We start from the raw sequence: 15,137 nt of genomic DNA, 5'->3' as shown, positions 1-15,137 counted from the left end.
CTATTCTTCCAACCTAATCTACAGTTCTTTAATTAGTTAAAGAAAGAAGAGCATTTCTGTAGGAGATGACCAGGCTGAGCCTGAGGGAGGGGTCAAACATGTTATCAGTCATGAGTCCCTTTGCACCTACAAGAGATCTAAGTCCAGCCCAACTAGAATTTCTTTCTTAAGTCCTACTCTTTTCCCTTCACTGCTAATAGCTCAGTTTCTTGTAGAGAGCTCAAGCTTGCAATAAATCTTTATACTCATTTGAACTGCCTGAATCTCCTGATTTCCGTGGTGCCTAATAATTTCTGGTTGATTTTTCTGGCAATACTCCTACATAGCTACACATTTAACAATTAGTCAAATCTTTATGTACATGAGTTGGATGTTGCCATCATCTGATAGGAAGAATCAGGAGCCACTGACACACAAGCAATCAGCCATGTACAATGCTATTAATGGTGATTCTTAGGATTGATTAGAAATCTATCAGAAGTTTGTAACTAAATATACCATTTGGATTTGCTAGCCTTTGTTGCATATCCAAAATTACATCTTCACAATTTTGTAATGTGTTTGGCAACTCAAAATTTAATCCATAAATGAAAATATAACCCAAACAAATATGTTAGCAAAAACTATGCATCAAAATGCTACCTCCTAAAGAAAAAATTGTTACCCTAAATCTACCCTTTAACAAAAGCATTAAAATGCCCACAATACATATTTTAGAAGTGTTTGTGAAAATGCCTACGGTTTAACTGCGTACAGCAAATAGAACATGCAGTAGTTCAGATGAGAAATTTTGTGCACAGCTGACAAAATCATTTTCTGTATCAGAAATAACAGAAGTATCTTAAGTGAAAGCAGTAAATGAAGCATGCTGAATGACAGAAGTGTCCTCAGTGTGTGTTCCTTCTAACTGGTGGGATTTGGAAAAAAATGATGGCTTGCAAAGTACCCTCCAGATTAGAGTTCCAACTTGCGCAAAATAGTGTGAGCGTCCTTGAAATATTAAAATTGGGCTTTGGTTGCCCTTGTGATATAATGGCCAAAGTATATCAAAACTGCCAGCACCAACCTCACTGTTAGCAGGGAACACTGCAATGAGGCACAGGTATCTTTGGGTCCCCCTAGTGATGACACAACATATGGAGGATTGCAATTGGAATGTAAGAGTAGTAAATGGTAAAGGGCCTGAAAGCAAGAAAAAGGAATGCTGTGTACCTATGATGCAGCAGATTGAGTGAACCTGGGCTAATCCTTTGAAACAAAATTGACAAAGACATATAGGGTAATGACATATTTATTCTTGAAGGGTTAATATCTATATGAAAAAGTATGAATTGGTATCATATTAATTATGTGTAAATGTGAGAGTAGGTATAGTGTTATGACAACGGAATGTTATACTCCAGTGCAGGGGTCTCCAACTTTGGCCACTTTAAGACTTGTGGGCTTCAACTCCCAGAATTCCTCAGCCACCTTTGCTGAGGAATTCTGGGAGTTGAAGTCCACAAGTCTTAAAGTGGCCAAGGTTGGAGACCCCTGCTCCAGTGTATGTTTCCACTGGTAACCTAGGAGAGAAGAACAGTTGTTCAAACTTCTGCATGCCAACTATTCTTCCATATAGAGAAAAGAACATAGCACTATTTGGCTATTTAAAAGGTTCTTTTCCATGTGACAAGACGGAAAGAAAGGGGCTGTAATGGAATGGCAAACATTGCTGGAGGAAGGCTGCTGAATGTAGCTATTTTTAAAATAAAAATACACTGTGACTTGACTGAAGCTGGGATTTGGCACAAACTGTTGGATCCGTGCTGGTCCTTGATCTGTAATAATAAACTAAACTGTAGTCCAGCATACAAGAGTCAGGATTGCCTGAGCCGAATAAGCTTTTTCCTTCAGCTGAGATAATAACGCATGGCTCCCTCTCTGCACACATACAGAGAAGAACAAAAGAAACACATGTGTGCCAAATTTCATAGGGTTCCAGAATGATAATGCTTACCCTGTTAATAATGGTAATAAAAGAATGATCAATACGTTTGGTGCATTTGAAATATTATTCTAAATAAATTACACGGCCTGCCTAACAACTCTTGTATTTTCTCATTCTGATTCTCAAGTAGACTTTGCATTTATTAAATTTCCCTCCTCCTTTTCTATGGAGAAAAGTGAGCAAATGGGATTATTTCTTGCAGTCTATAAAAATTGGAATCAGAAATTTCTTCACTATAAGTGGCTAATCAAAAAGAAGAATTCTGCTAGAAATTAACCGCTGCCAGATTGGATTTAAATATTCATTTATGGCATACCTCTGCTATGGCCACTAATACTCCTATCACACACATAAAATTTAATGTAATTCAAGTGATTTTTATAGAAAGGATCAAGTAATATCTCATATGTTTGTACCCTACTATCAAACATTCATATGTTAATTTCTATCCTAACATCTTCATACAGAAATACTACACAATGGTTTTAAATTTAACCGTAAACTTAATTTTAAAATATTTTTCTACATTTTGTTAAGGTTTGTATTTTGAATATTAAAGTCCATGATACAGAATCGCCTGAATGGAATTGGGAAAATTCTGGAATGAACACGTGGGAGAAGTCCTTTGTTGAGATAAAAAAAAAATATATTCTGAGATGTCCCGGCAATAAATTCAAAGTAGAATCTGGTTCGTTAGCATGAAAGTATATTCTGAAGATTACAAATGTTTAAGAAAAGTCATTTTTAAGCATGTTTGAAGAAGTGCTAAAGCTAACAACAGGAGAGAAACCTGTTTTATTACATAATTTGAAGCATACTATGTATTGACAGTTGGAGTTCATACATTTGGCTGAGTTAATTGCCAGCCTGAGAAACAGTCATCCATTGATTGTTGCTATAGATCTTTTGCTGTAATGTTAGGAAAGAAATGGCAGCTAAAATGCTAAGCATGAGATAACTCTTATAGATAGGCTTTTTATGACCTGAAAACTTCATGGCCACAAAATAAATGAAGTAAAGGATCTACAGCCCAATGTACAATCCAAATGGGAATAAGATCAATAATTTGCTTTAAAGATAACATTTCAAATTATTTGAATCACTGACAGGACAGTGGGCCTAAACAAAGCACAGTGAAAGGGCTTTAATGTTTATTTTGCATTGGAGTCTTCCTTGATACTTCCTTGTGTTTGTTCATTCTTCTTGATGAATTTCTGATATGTTAATTTATATCGAATTTTATTATTCATACATTCTTTGTACCTTTACTTGTAAATAACTCTTCAACATAAAAAAATAAAACTATGGATTACAAACAGTAGCTGAAAACATCTAATCCAGATTTTGAGCTCTGCCTCACCATAATTTATTCCATTTGCAAGACATTTCCAAAGTACCGTATATACTCGAATATAAGCCGATCCGAGTATAAGCCGAGGTCCCCAATTTTACCCCAAAAACTGGGGTAAACTGGGGACTCGAGTATAAGCCGAGGGTGGGAAATGAGGCACCTACCGGTTGGGGAAACCCTCCCTCCCTCAGCTGAGAAGGCTGGCGGCGCCCGCCCGCCTCTCACTGCACCGGCAGGGCTTCAGTCCGTAAAATGTGAAAAAGAAAAAAACTCGAGTATAAGCCGTATATACTCGAGTATAAGCCGAGGGGCTTAAAAAAAAAAAAAAACTCGAGTATAAGCCGTATATACTCGAGTATAAGCCGAGGGGCTTAAAAAAAAAACAAAACTCGAGTATAAGCCGTATAGACCCGAGTATAAGCCGAGGGGACGTTTTTCAGCACAAAAAATGTGCTGAAAAACTCGGCTTATACTCGAGTATATACGGTACTTTAAACCCCATAGTTTCTCCATATTGTTTTCACCATCCTAGAATCTCAAACGTGTTTTGTATAGCTCCTACTGTATATTCAGCTCCCAGGAAGCACCTTCATCCAAACATTACTTAGCCTGAACTAGCTAATCACTGATCCCTGAGTAGGCCACTAACTGATTTAAAACAATAGATGCAAATGATAACTCATGTTGCCTGAGATAAAGAATAAACCCAATTATGAAAAACCACAGCAGCAGCAGTAGAGCTCGCCAAACTCCTGGTACAAATGCCTGGAGAAAAAGCCAGGTCTTCAGAACCTTGCGAAAGCTGAATAAGGTTTTCAGGTCACTATCATAGAGGAGTCACAATTCCTGGTCCAGCAAGATGAAATTGTTTAATAGAAGTGCCCAGAGCATGTCCTCTCTGCTATATCTGGTAGGGACAGCAGAAACAATGAGGAAAGGCAGTCCAACAAACTAACCCTATGCCACATAGGACTTTATAGGTGAGAAAGGTACAGTAGAACCTCTGGTCACGACCATAATTCGTTCCAAAACTTTGGTTGCCAAACCTATTTTGTCATGACCTGAAACTAATTTTTGAAATTTGGCGCTTACAAAAAAGATAGCATGGAAGGGGAAATTGGCCGCGAAAAAAAAATGGTGAATTTTTTGGTAAGACCCAATGTGGTCGTGGTCAGAAGTGTTCGTGACCAGAGTTTCTACTGTATCTTGAATCATATCTGGAAGCTTACCAGAAGGCAGTGCAGCTCATGAAGCAGTCTTATATCAGCCTACCACCAGAAGCACCAAAAACTGTCTATACTGTTGCATTCTGGATGTGAATTGTGAATTCCAACTGCTCTTTATGGGTAGTCTTATATACTGTAGATTACAGTAATCCACATAAGAATTGACTAAGGCTTGATTAACTGTGAACAAAACCTCCTGGACCAAGAATGGGTGCAGTTGGTGCACAAGATGAACTTGTGTAAATTATTAGACTTAGACCACATCAAGAAACTGTTGCTGCATAGATTTACAGCTTTTTTTTTTTTTTTTACTAAAATGGCTATAGTAACAAAATCTTGCAGATTTGAATCTACTTCGCTTCTCCTTCTTTTATTTTCATGTGAATTAGGAGGGTTCCTGTGTTAGATGTTTTTGCAAGTAACTTTGTATGGGCTTAATCTATGTTGATCTATTTGCTGCCTTAATAACAGGCCTTCCCTCTTTCTATCAAGGTCTTTATCCTTTATATTCCTAACATAAAGCCCCCGTAGCCATCTTTGCCACTTGATCATCACTTACACTTAGTAAGATACATCACTAGTTGCGTTTCCTGAAAGAGCATACTGTATAATAGAAATAAAGCTTAGAGCTGTGCCAACTCACTTTTTATGTATTCAACAGAGCAGTATGATTTCCTGGAGTAAAAACGGTGGGGCTTCTAAAATGATAAAGCGGAAGGATGGGAACAATCTCCTAGACCCACTGTAATTTCTCAAGATTCTTCGATTTTGAAAGCATCCAAGAAACTGTTTAGTTATTTATTGTAGAATGATAGTCTTAGTTTGTACAGTCTGATGCACCAAATGAAACATATTAAAACTTATGTTTAAAAAACCCACCAATATTATGCTTCTTGCAAATATTGTTTTGCTGCCAAATCAGTATGCAAAATGTGAATCGAAGACAAGCATATTCTTCAAGAGAAGAAAACAAGCAGATCACACTGGGAGTTCTCACCATGGGTGTTCCCAGAGTAAAGTATGCCTGGTTCTATGCTGAACTTTGATTCTGTAACCTATTTCTGAGAAAAAGATGGGTGTGGAAAAGAGCTAGAGAATGATACACTGCACAATTTACATTATAGGATTAAAATAGTTTCGCTTTATATAAAATCCAATTCTTCATTTTTGTTTAAACACAACCTTTCAGGAATCTTAGCAAATTATCAACAGGCTCTGTTTAGCAAACGAAAAATCCTACGAATGTTCTTTACCTAATGTTCCATGGGGACTAAACAGTAACTACTTAAACAATAAAAATGAGAATTTTCCAGATATGTCAAATTTCTAATGAATCATGTGACTATTACTGAACCAGCCAGATCAGCCTTTTGGCACAGGGAAAGCTGTGGGCCACATGCACTGAACAGAATCCCATCTGTATATTAAAAGGAAATTGAACTTTAGCAGTTAAATCAAGCTTTTATCATTGCAGAACAAAATTTGGCAGTGCTACATTTCTGTAGTTAAGAATAAATTAGAAATGAGGGGAATCTATGTCTGCAGCTGCATGCTATTTTCCTTTTCTTATTTTACTATTTTCTGGATCTAAAATGCATATTCTTAAATGTACTAAGACCAAAAAAATACAGGAACTATAACCAATATACTAAACTGAAATGAAATTCCATCTTGAACTAATTTAATGTTAAACATTCAAAATACTCAAATTTGCTTTAAACACCAACAATTCTTTCTGAATGATAGTCCAAAATTTGTGAACAAAAGGAATTTAGTTTTTTGTGATGTTAGGTCCAAGACATTAACAGAGTTTGGAGGGATCTTGGAGATCTTCTAGTCCAACTTCCTGCTCAAGTAGGAGACCCTCTACCATTCTGGACAAATGACTGTCTTCTTAAAAACCTCCAGTGATGGAGCAGCCACAGGTTGGATCTAGGTTGGATCTCTTTTGATATGCTTCCACCCATTACTTCTTGTCCTGCCCTCAGGTGCTTTGGAGATGGAATAGGACAATCGCCACAATCAAGTCGTCACAACCAACTCACCATGGTCAACTTGGCACAGGACAACTCACTGAGGGAAAAGTCAACAATTCAATTTAATCATTTAAAATAGTTTAAAAAAAATAATTTTTGTCATTGACCTATCTTTTTGCCCCTCCTTTGGCATTCTTTCTTCAATGATTCTATTCTACTATTTCTTTGAACTTAGTATAACTCTTGCCCCATAGTGAGTTGTCTTGTGGCAGTTCGCCACGGCAAATTGTCCCATGCCGAGTTGGCCATGGTGAGCTGTCATAGACCCCTTTGGAGAATAGATCGAGCCCCTCTTCTCAGTGACAGCCCTCAAATATTGGAAGACAGCTATCAAAACATCCCCAATACTTCTCTTCATTAGAGTAGACATACTCAGGTCCTGCAACCATTCATTGTATGTTTTAGCCTCCAGACCCCTAATCATCTTTGTTTCTCTTCCTTCTACGCCTTCTAGAGTCTCAACATCTTTTGTGGTCATGGTTACCAAAACTAGATGCAGTATTCCAAGTGCAGTCTTATCAGTTTGTATAAAGAGGTACTAACCATTCATACGCTCTTGATACTATCCCTCTGTTGATGCAGACTAGGACTGCACTGACTTTTGTGGCAGCTGCAGCTCACTACTGGCTCATACTTAAGTGGTTGTCCACTAGGTTATAGAGACATTCCTCTCACAGTTATTGTTGTACCACCTATTCCATACCTGTTTAGTTTTTCTTACCTAAGTTTAAACCTTACCTTTCTCACCACCAAATTGCTTTTTTTTTGGATAGAGCCGTGTTTCAGTCTACAAAGGTCCTTCTAGTCTTGAGCCTATGTTCTAAAGCAGGGGTGTCGGGCCGTGGGCCAGATGCATCACATGTTGGCCACACTCATGCCTGCTTTAGCGAAGGGGGAAAAAGTTGTGATACGTCACGTGGCGACACTGTGACAATGCAAGTTTGACACCCCTGTTCTAAACTGTTGGCTATTCCTCCCAGCTTGGTGTCATCTGCAAATTTGATGAGTTCCCCTTATAACCCCTTATTAAATCATTTATGAAGATGTTGAAGAGTACTGGGCCTAAGACAGAACCTTGGGGTACTCCACTGCATTTCCCCCTCCATGTTGGTGTAGTTTCATTGAGGACTACTAAGTCTTCAATGTACATGTAGATGTAATTCCACTAAGGACTACTAAGTGTAAGAGGATCATACTAGAGCTTAAACAGAGAGCTCTGGGCTTGCAAGGAGATAAAACCAAAGTCCCACATTACCACCACAAAAGCCTCTCTGGCAGATTTTTTTCCTTCATCTAATTATTTTTATAATATTCTTTCTGAACTATGCAGAAGAGCATTTTCATTAGACAGACTCAATTTCTTGCCACGAGTAGTTTGGAAGGGAAGACTTAATAATACACTAACACAAGATGGTCTATGCCTTTGGCCATCGAAACAAATTTTGCACAAATTTCTGTGCTGTTCTTTCTACCTGAATTATGAGTGCCTGACTAACCTTTCACGGGCTAGATGAGCACTACGTGATTCCTTTGTTCACACACACATCTATAGAAATATTCAGGAGGACTGAACTTACTGATCAATTAATTAGTTGTTTGACACATGGCTTTCTTACAGTTCCGCTCCTACTTCAAGGATAGATTCTAATAAGGAACAGTGCCAATTTCTGGAGTGGGTGATTTTTCTTCATAGATGGAATTCAGATCTGTTTTTCCTTTCTGTCCTCAGGAGTTGTTTTTTTTTTTTTTGTTTACATTTATACCCCGCCCTTCTCCGAAGACTCAGGGCGGCTTACAATGTATAGGGCAATAGTCTCATTCTATTTGTATATATTTACAAAGTCAACTTATTGCCCCCCCAACAATCTGGGTCCTCATTTTACCTACCTTATAAAGGATGGAAGGCTGAGTCAACCTTGTTGCATAGGACTCTATCATTGGCTACTTAGAGTGGATCAAGTAAAGTGAAAGTGAATCCAGTCAAGCTGGAGAAACTAGAGTTGTGGGGGTGGGGGGGATTTCATTCAGCTGGAAGGCTCAATCTATGCTATTTTGGGAAACTATAGCAGAGGTCTCCAACATTGGCAACTTTAAGCCTGGAGGACTTCAACTCCCAGAATTCCCCACCAGGCTTAAAGTTGCCAACATTGGAGACCCCTGAACTATAGAGTTGTGTTCATTGGATAAAACCCTACTATGTGTATCATTCCAAAAAAGAAGCTTGTCTTGAAACTACTAGGACCTGGTCAGTGGCAGCCCACTATTATGAAATTGCCTCACCCAGTCTATTTAGATTGTCCCTTCTATATCGTATTTAAATGAATAATAATAAACAAAAACTTTAGCTTGCCCCGTATAGTTCTGTTATTTTCATTCTGCTATTTGTCTTTTTGTGGTAGTATTATACTTTTTTGCCTTTATGTCTCTTCTGTATTTTTATTACTGCACTACGTATTATTTTAATAAAATTGTTTCCACAACATTTCCTATGTCATTGTTGGGGTGACATTACCCGCTGTGATCCAACTTGATGGAGTGTTGCTATAAATAAAAATGTAAAATAAATAAATAAATATACTATTATTGTGTAAAATTGGCATACTTTCATCTGATGGGTAGCAGCTGCTCAATAGCTATGGCTAATTTAATTATTATTTTATTAAACTTCTAGCCTATTTTTCCTCTAGTAGATCTGAGCAACCGGTATATACCTGTGTCTCTGAATAATTTCTAAGGCAAGGCTGGATTAAACTGCAGTTGCTGAACACCGTTGTAGCTAAATATGGGGCTCCTATGTGGTGGTACCTGACCTGTGGGGAGCCTCCCCGCCCACCACAATTCCAGAAGGTCCAACTCCCGTCTTAGGCTTTATGGCCAGGAAGATGGGTGAGTGTTTCTGTTTGCCTTCCTTGACAATTTTGGTGAAGAGTTGATTATTTTTACTTGACATCTTTTATTGTTTTTTTTAACTGAGATTTTTGCTTTTATGTTTAGCTAGCTGTCCAGCGTTAAGATATAAATTTGCAAGATAAATACATAAGTAAATTTGTAGGACACGCCAGAGAAGAACTGACAGTATTCACTAACTGGTAAAAAAGAAGAATCACTACACTATTTTAAGCATGGTGTACAGGAATGAAATTATGCACTAATCAATAATTCCTTGAGTCCATATGGTAATTCTATCCTACATTAAACATTTTGAACAGATTTTACTACTGGCTTAGAGGAACAAATGGTATTTTCAAATAGCTGGCTTCCAACTAATTTGGGTATATTTTAGGCATCAGAAAATTATAAAGATGCTCTGTCGCTGATGATGGATTCATAAGCTGTTCCAAGAACCAACAATGTATTCATCTCTTTAGCAGCCACAGTGCCATATGCTTTGGGAAAGTTTAATCAGAATTCTTATCAGAAGTCAGAGTTTTTTTTCTCCCAGAAAGAATAATTAGATGTTTAAACATTTCCAGTATGATTTGCTTCATCAAATTAAGCTCCTGGAACAGTATCATTTTGTTCAAGTCAGTAGTTACACCTCACATGAAAACAATAGCTAAATTATTTATCAAAGAAACTGTCAGAGGAAAAATAGATTGATATCAAATCATAACAGAAATTAACAGTAATTAATTAGTTAACAGAAATACTACTGTTAAAGAGGAAATTATATTCTGCGATTTTAACACATAATAAACAGCTGCAGATTGGTTTTTGGTAATAAACCAAAGAGATGTATATATTATAAAATCCTTTTTATAAAAAAGATTTGATAAAATCAACGCAGGTGTTTTGCCCTCTGTGGCTTAACATTGTAATACTAAATTATCCACAGCCACAATTATCCCATTGCCTCAACTTGAAATCGTTTTAACTTCTAAAGAGGAGGCTTGGAACTTGAAGGCTTCAGAAACAAATATTTTTTATTCCAAAAATCTGAAGCTGACAATGGACTGAAGCAAATTTACTACAGGGATTTATTTGACTTGCTCACATGTTGCCAGCAACTTTCCAATCAGTCACTAATAAACTATGCGAAAGTGTATATTAAAACAGGATTAAAAAAAAATAAACAAACCAGAAGTTTCAAAATTATTTTCATAGATTAGAACTCAAAGCCGAGATCTCCAATATGAACTTCAACCTATATGCAATATATACTGCATTTAGAAAATATAGAAAAAGGTGTTTAGTGTATAATAAAGATCTAGGTATTTGGTGGACTGACTACAGATCATAACCCAGCAGGAATTACTAAAGGAGTTACCCCCAACACAGCCTTAAGACATACTAACCATTATGTGCAGACACAGAGTTTCTTTTGGCACCTTTAAGCCTGAATTCAAAGCATCCAAAAAAAGAGAAGAAGCGGGGGGGGGGGGGAAGGAGGCGGGGAAGGGGAAGACTATAAATTGATTGGTTGCCATTGTACAGGAATAATGGTAGAATTAAACAAGTTGGAATGGTGTAATGTCGGGACTGCTCGGCAAACACTCCCGAAGGGAAAGGGTAAGGAAAGAGGAGTAAAGAAGGAAGAAAGTAGGTAGGCAGGTGGGTAGGGAGGAAAGAAGGGAGGGAGAAGAAAGGATAGGAGGAGGAGAAGAAGGAGAAGATAGAGGGTTAGAAAGGATGGTAGTGAGAAGTGGGAAAGAGGAGGGGAAGTAGGAAAGCGAGGAGAAGGTGGTGGGGGAAGTTTAAGAAGGATGAGAAGGGAAGAAAGGATTAATGGGAGGAGTGGCAGTCGAGCAGCCCTGATTGAGTATAATTTGAGTATAGGACTGATTGTTGGATAAGTGATTGTATTGTACACTGGTCAAATTGTGGGAATTATTATGGAAAAATAAAAATTTTGTAAAAAAAAAAAAAAAAAAAGAGAAGTCACACTCTTGCTTGATCAGCTAATGGAGAATGGAACAACAAAGCACGGCTCAGGCTCTGCAGACATTTGAAAAAGATGGCATGTCCTTGATTTACAACCATTCATTTAGTGACCGTTCAAAGTTACAATGGCACCGAAAATAGTGACACGATAATTTTCACACTTACAACCATTGCAGCATCCCTGTGGTCATGTGATCAAAATTCAGTTGCTTGGCAACTGGCATGTGGTTATGATGATTGCCGTGTCCCAGGGTCATGTGATCACCTTTTGTGACCTTCTGCCAAGCAAAGTCAATGGGGAAGCCAGATTCATATAACAGCTGCGGTATTAAGTTAACAGTGGTTCACTTAACAAATGTGCTAAGAAAAGTCATATAATGAGGCAAAATTGAATTGTGGTCGTAGGTCAAGGACTACCTGTAGCCCACTTATACCATTTAGGGCAGTGGTAGTCAACCTGGGCCCTACCGCCCACTAGTGGGCGTTCCAGCTTTCATGGTGGGCAGTAGGAGTTTTGTCCAATACTGAAGCACTTTCCTTTTTTTTAATTTAATGGACTTTTTAAAAAAAAATTCATAGCATTATTTTAAAACATTTTCATTAGGTTTTCATAAAATTCCCCGTGACAATTTAAATTTCTGAAAATATACTATTTGTATCACCCGCGCATAAGTTTAGTTCACGTTACGTAAGTGAAACTAAATGACACTATAGTGCGACTGCAAACAAAAGAGCCTCATCCCAGAATAGCTCGCGCATCTCCTCCCACACCACCCAGCTGTAACAGACAAGCATAGCTGGTAGCCGGCGCCCCCCCAAACCCAATCCACGATGTGCAAGAGGCATGCGCAGCTGACGATACACGGCGCATTACTGTGGAACCGGTGGGCAGTTAGAAAATTTTACTACTAACAGAGATACAAAAGTGGGCGGTAGGTATAAAAAGGTTGACTAGGGCAATCAATGAGACCTGAATTTTGGAATAAGTTCTGAAACAGTACAGGGAAAATAAAAATCTGTATTAGTTTAATCATTATAAATTAAATTGTATAACCATGCTGGACTAAAAACTGTGCAATGTAGCTACAGAAGAAAGTCCACCCATTAACTGAATTGGTCTCATTGTTTAGCATTTTTTACTGAATAAGGACAAAAAATCCATCCTTTAAATTGATTATTAAAAGATAAGAGATCTATAAAATATATGGCTTTTTATTTATCCGGAACTTACACTTGGGGAAAAAAAGACTCCTATGTTTTAAACTGGTAATTTGTATTTTTTTTAATGAACCCCAAAATAGAAGAAGCTCAATAAAAGAGCCATCCAAAACTAAACTAAACAAAAATGCTCCAGTCCACCTAGCAGTTTGAAAGCATGCAAATGCGAGTAGATTAATAGCTACCACTTTGGTGGGAAAGTAACAGTGTTCTGTATGCCTTCTGCATAGAGCTACGGTGGCCATATGACCATGAAAATGTGGCCAAGAAACAGAGGTGGGCATCACATCCTGGAGTTGGACACAACTGGACAGGGAAACATTTATCTTTAGCAACAAAACTTATGACTAATAAGGAGGAATGTTTTTACACACTCAGATTTTCTCCAGTGCTTCTAAACAGTTATTAATCATGAAGTTCTGCAAGTAGTTTTTAATAGACAGCATTCATCATCACCTATGAAGGAGAGTGATTAGTTACAACATGTGTAAACTCTATATGGAAACAAAATACAGTACTGTATTTGTTACGGGTCTACTGAGCTTAGCAGATCAGTTTCGTACTAACCTTCATTTACATGTTACTGCACTGACCCTGAAAGATTGTTCTGAAAGTGAACTCCATATGCCTACATCTCTAGAAAATCAATCACATATTCATTATCATATTTAACTCTGTCCTGTCCTGTTTTACCAAAGTGTGCAAGTGCAATTTGCTGAAAGAACCAGAGATGTTTACTGTACTATTAAAAAGCCTCAAACATTGACGTGTCAATGTTTTAATATGCCTCTGACTCTAAGCCCCCAAGGCTACCTGCCATTTAACATCTTCAGTCTAATTAATCCATTTTGGCTGAACTTGGATATATGGCAAAACACTATTTGATACTTATTTTGTATACCAGTGCTATCAAATTTGTAGCATTTAAACAAAGCATAACAATCAAAGAGGTACAACAGATGGAGAAGATAGTGAATTTCTTAATATGTAGGTACTCACTCAACCAGTCAGCAGCTCCAAAGCTAATTTTTTAAAAAATGTATAAACAGTAAATTAATCAGGAGTGAATAACCCAAGGATATATATCCTTTGAAAACCTTTGATGCAGTCTCCAGAGTGCCTTAAAAAAATTGACATCAAAATGCAATGATGATTGTGACAGAAAGAGAACATTTATTACATATCTAGTAAGCAAATTAATTCAATTAATTAATTCTTTTAAGGCACAGCATAAATGTATCTATTCTTCCATGTTGCAAAATGATCATTTACCTTTTCATTTTTCCTTTCTTCTGTTTTGCAAGCTGTGTTGGTTGGGCTACAAGTCACCAAGCTACTGATGGGCCCATTTCCAGCTTCTCCATTCAGATTGACTGCAGTAACATTGGGAGGAGTAATTGCTGCAGCTGCTGAAGTGAGAGGAATAATAGGTCTGGCACACTGTGCTCCAGGGATGACATGCACAGGAGAGTGGTGGATATGTTGTGGAGAAACCACTGAGTGTGATCTGATCACAGTTGCTGGGAGGCGAGATGGAGAATTCTGGCTTCTCAGTGGTGAGACTGTGGCTGTGGGCCGATCCTGGGCCTGCACAGAATTGTGAACAACTAAAAAGAAAAAGGGTGTAAGGAAACAGGAAGGGGAAAATGTAATTTCAGAAACACTGTCATAATAGAAATGGGCAGTGGTGGGATTCAAATAATTTAACAAGCAGTTCCCTGCCCTAATGACCAGCTGGGTAGGCGTGGCTTGGTAGTCATGTGACCGTGTGGGCATGGCCAACTCAATGTCACTCCCGTTGATGTGCTTCATCTTAGCTGTTACAATGTAATAAGGGTTAACCAGAGAAGCAGTTTCTGTAAGCAGGGAAATAAAGATTAGGCTAGAAACAACACCAGAATGTTTCCTTCCTGCCTTCCTTGCAGGATTAGCCCTGTAAAGTGGAAAAAACAAAATAAGATTTCTTCCAACAACCAGTTCTCTGAATTGCTTAGAAAGTTAACAACCAGTTCTCCTGAATAGGTGCAAACTGGCTGAATCCCACCACTGGAAATGGGGATATAATAGGAGATTTTGAACAGTTCAAACTACTAAATTCAGTTGGGAACTCTTTTGATTATAGCTCTTCTACAATTCAGTAACATCTCAGTAGAAGCTATGCAAAAACTTACAATTTTCATCTTATATCTTGATTAACCATATGCAAAACTACATGCAATTCAGAAATAAATGTAGCTCAAGCAAATATACTCAGGATCAGATTGAACTAGATTTTCATATAATACTTCTAAAATAAAAGCAACATGGAATATTTTAACTGAAAACTACAACATTTCTTACATATAAATTCAGGAAGCTGTCTTATTTACTCCCCGTCTGTAACTATCTATTCTGACAGATGAAGGAACCCAGAATACTTGAACAAATTGAATTATTTG

At 37.6% G+C, this 15,137-nt stretch overlaps 1 protein-coding gene across 2 annotated transcripts in view; it reads right to left on the bottom strand.

Moving 5' to 3' along the window:
- The window catches only part of SH3RF3 (SH3 domain containing ring finger 3), a 267,145-nt gene that overhangs the window by 25,359 nt on the left and 226,649 nt on the right, over positions 1-15,137 (bottom strand). For both annotated transcript variants that reach the window (XM_058184948.1, XM_058184949.1), the window contains one exon: positions 13,972-14,306. In XM_058184948.1, the coding sequence (XP_058040931.1) occupies positions 13,972-14,306 (335 nt within the window). The remainder of the gene's footprint in view (positions 1-13,971; positions 14,307-15,137) is intronic.

This window comes from Ahaetulla prasina, chromosome 5, assembly GCF_028640845.1.
Source record: "Ahaetulla prasina isolate Xishuangbanna chromosome 5, ASM2864084v1, whole genome shotgun sequence".
In the NCBI taxonomy this organism is placed as follows: domain Eukaryota; kingdom Metazoa; phylum Chordata; class Lepidosauria; order Squamata; family Colubridae; genus Ahaetulla; species Ahaetulla prasina.
The sequence above is the reverse complement of the archived record's forward strand: the minus strand, read 5'-3'. Positions and strand labels throughout refer to the sequence as shown.